The sequence below is a fragment of the Orycteropus afer genome, unplaced genomic scaffold (assembly GCF_000298275.1).
Source record: "Orycteropus afer afer isolate SDZICR_OR568_19922 unplaced genomic scaffold, OryAfe1.0 scaffold00001, whole genome shotgun sequence".
In the NCBI taxonomy this organism is placed as follows: Eukaryota; Metazoa; Chordata; class Mammalia; order Tubulidentata; family Orycteropodidae; genus Orycteropus; species Orycteropus afer.
This window is the reverse complement of record NW_006921588.1, coordinates 29,362,137-29,364,714: the sequence shown is the minus strand read 5'-3', so window position 1 is coordinate 29,364,714 and position 2,578 is coordinate 29,362,137. Positions and strand designations below refer to the sequence as shown.

The 2,578-nt window shown below is 39.4% G+C and overlaps 1 protein-coding gene across 1 annotated transcript in view; it reads right to left on the bottom strand.

Annotated features, from left to right (window-relative positions):
* The window catches only part of METTL8 (methyltransferase 8, methylcytidine), a 108,142-nt gene that overhangs the window by 44,716 nt on the left and 60,848 nt on the right, over nt 1–2,578 (bottom strand). The window contains exon 2 of the mRNA XM_007953024.1: nt 1,152–1,243. Within this exon, the coding sequence (XP_007951215.1) occupies nt 1,152–1,243 (92 nt within the window). The remainder of the gene's footprint in view (nt 1–1,151; nt 1,244–2,578) is intronic.

Sequence of the window (2,578 nt, the reverse complement as noted above, 5' to 3'; positions counted from 1 at the left end):
TTGAACCACCAGCCTTCTGGTTAGCAGTCAAATGCCTTAGGCACTATGCCACCAGAACTCCCACATAAATTATATTTCCATAAAATTTATTTAAAAATAAAAAAGAAAAGAGTGACTGTGAAAATGATAATAACAAGAACTAAATTGTTCTGGAAAATGAATCTGTGATATTGGAAGCCAGAATAGTGTTTGCTCTAGGCAGAGGTAAGAGAAGGGTTATCGTAATTGGGAAGGGACATGGATTACTGGTAATATTCTGTTTCCTGAGGTGGATGCTTGTTACACAGGTATGTTCACTCACAATTCATTGAGCTTTGTGAAAATTCATTTCTGATTTGTGTTAATTTCTGTGTGTGTGTACTTCAATAAACTATTTTTTAGAGAGAGGAAATAAAAAGAACTAATCTGTTCTAAAAGAAAACTAATTTAAAGAAAAATAAAGTTAAAAAAAATCCTATCTAGAGAGTGCAGAAGTTGGCAAAAGTTTGTGTCCCTGGCTATGTGGTGAGAAGGACATAGACCCATTTTTCAAAAATCATTTTTTTAAGATTGGCAAGGCTTTACATAAATTAAACTCTAAATATCAAAGGTCTCTAAGAAAAGTGCCTTAAATCCTTATTGAAACTTTAAGTTTATCCTAAAAGACCAATAACATTTTAAATTTGTTGGAAGATCCCACCAAGTGAAATGCTTAATAGCATACTAAAAGAAGAGGAGAATTTTATAGTTCCAGTTTCATACAGGGAGCTCTGGTGGTGCAGTGCCTAAGGCATTGGACCGCTAACCAGAAGGCTGGCGATTTAAACCCACCAGCAGCTCCTTGGAAGGAAGATGGGGCAATCTATTTCTGATCGTTTGAAATGCCACCTTGTATGTGTGTATTTGCATATTTCCTAGAAAAGGCAGTAATATGACTACCAAAAGACCAATTATAGGGTGAACACACAATTGATTTAATTAACTTTGGTCCCACTACAGTGGAATAACCAGGAATTCTCCCAAATGAAACAAGTGAATGGCATAGGTGGAAGCCAAGGACTCTCAAAAGTCAGGGCACAATTAGGAAGAAAAGAGACTAAGGGCTGCACTGAATCTGTGGAAGGTCAAATGGAAAAGCCTGGCTCCAGGAGCTACAACAGGTAGTTAGCTACCTTGCTCTTCCAGAAGGACTCGCACAGCTGAGTTTTCTTCTACTTTTTTCCTGGCTGCTGCTGCTTCTTCTTCTGACCATTGCATATGATCCCTAACAAAAAAGAACAAGATTGTAAAGCATGCTTTATAATGCAAAAAAGCAGAAAAAGGGTGACAAGGGGCACATCTTTCATTCTGGATTAGTCAAAGACAGATGACACCAATTCATTTCATGCTCTATGAATATATTTTGTGTCAGATATTCCTTTTAATAGTGTTGGTAGAACCCTGAAACTCCTGCGGTTCTTCTGCTGAAATCTAGCTGTGCTGTAAGCCCCAGCCATGGCTTGGAGATGGCTGCTGATGCACTGTCCCCAGAAACTCTAACCAAAACAAACAAACAAACAAACCTGCAAACTTGCTACCATCAGGTTGATCCAATTCATAGTGACCCCCATCGGGTTTCCAAGGCGGTAGATCTTTATGGAAGGAGATTGCCTCATGTTCCTTCCGCAGAGCAGCTGGCAGGTTTGAATCACCATCCTTCTGCTTAGCAGTCAAATGCCTTAGGCACTGTGCCACCAGAGCGCTTTTCCAGAATACTCTGGTGTCTGGTTATTTGGATGTTGGTACAGTTTTCTGTTTTCTACTCTAAATCTACATTTATTTGCGTTTTTGTTAATTTATGAATAGGGTATTCTTTAATAGCTTTTTTTTTTTCTTTTTTAATGCTCCTTTTACATGTGTGTATTTTAATACTCTGCTGTCAGAGAGACAGGGTTTTTTTTAAAATATTTCACACTTCCCTATTTTGTCTTTTTTTTTTTTTTTGAGTAACATTGGATTTGTTTTTATTAATTATCTTAATTATTGTAAATGAATTCATTTACATTTAAATGATCATCTCACTGCCATGGATTTGATGTGACTCAAAGCAACCTCTCCCTGGGTTTCAGACGTAGTATGTCTACAGAAGGAGCTCTGGTAGCATAGAGCCTAAGGCACTTGACTGCTAACCAGAAGGCTGGCGGTTCAAACCCACCAGCCATTCCTCGGAAGGAAGGTTGGGCAATCTATTTCTGTAGTGACACTGCCTCGGAAACCCAAGGAAGGGTCACTGTGGGTCGGGTCCGACTCCACAGCACGTAACAACAACAACAACATGTCTACAGAAGTAGATTACCCAATCTTCCTTCTGAGCAGTGGCTGGTATGTTTGAACTGCCAGACTTCTGGTTAGCAGTCAAATCCCTTAGGCACTAGGCCACCAGATAGACTACTTGATATGGCATCAAGAATCACCTTTTTAAGATCTGGCACTTACTTTAAGTATCTTTCATTTCAAAATTTATTCTCCTCAGAAGGAAGGTTGGGCAATCCTACTTCCGTAGTGATACTGCCTCGGAAACCCAAGGAGGGGTCGCTATGAGTCGGGGCTGACTCGACGG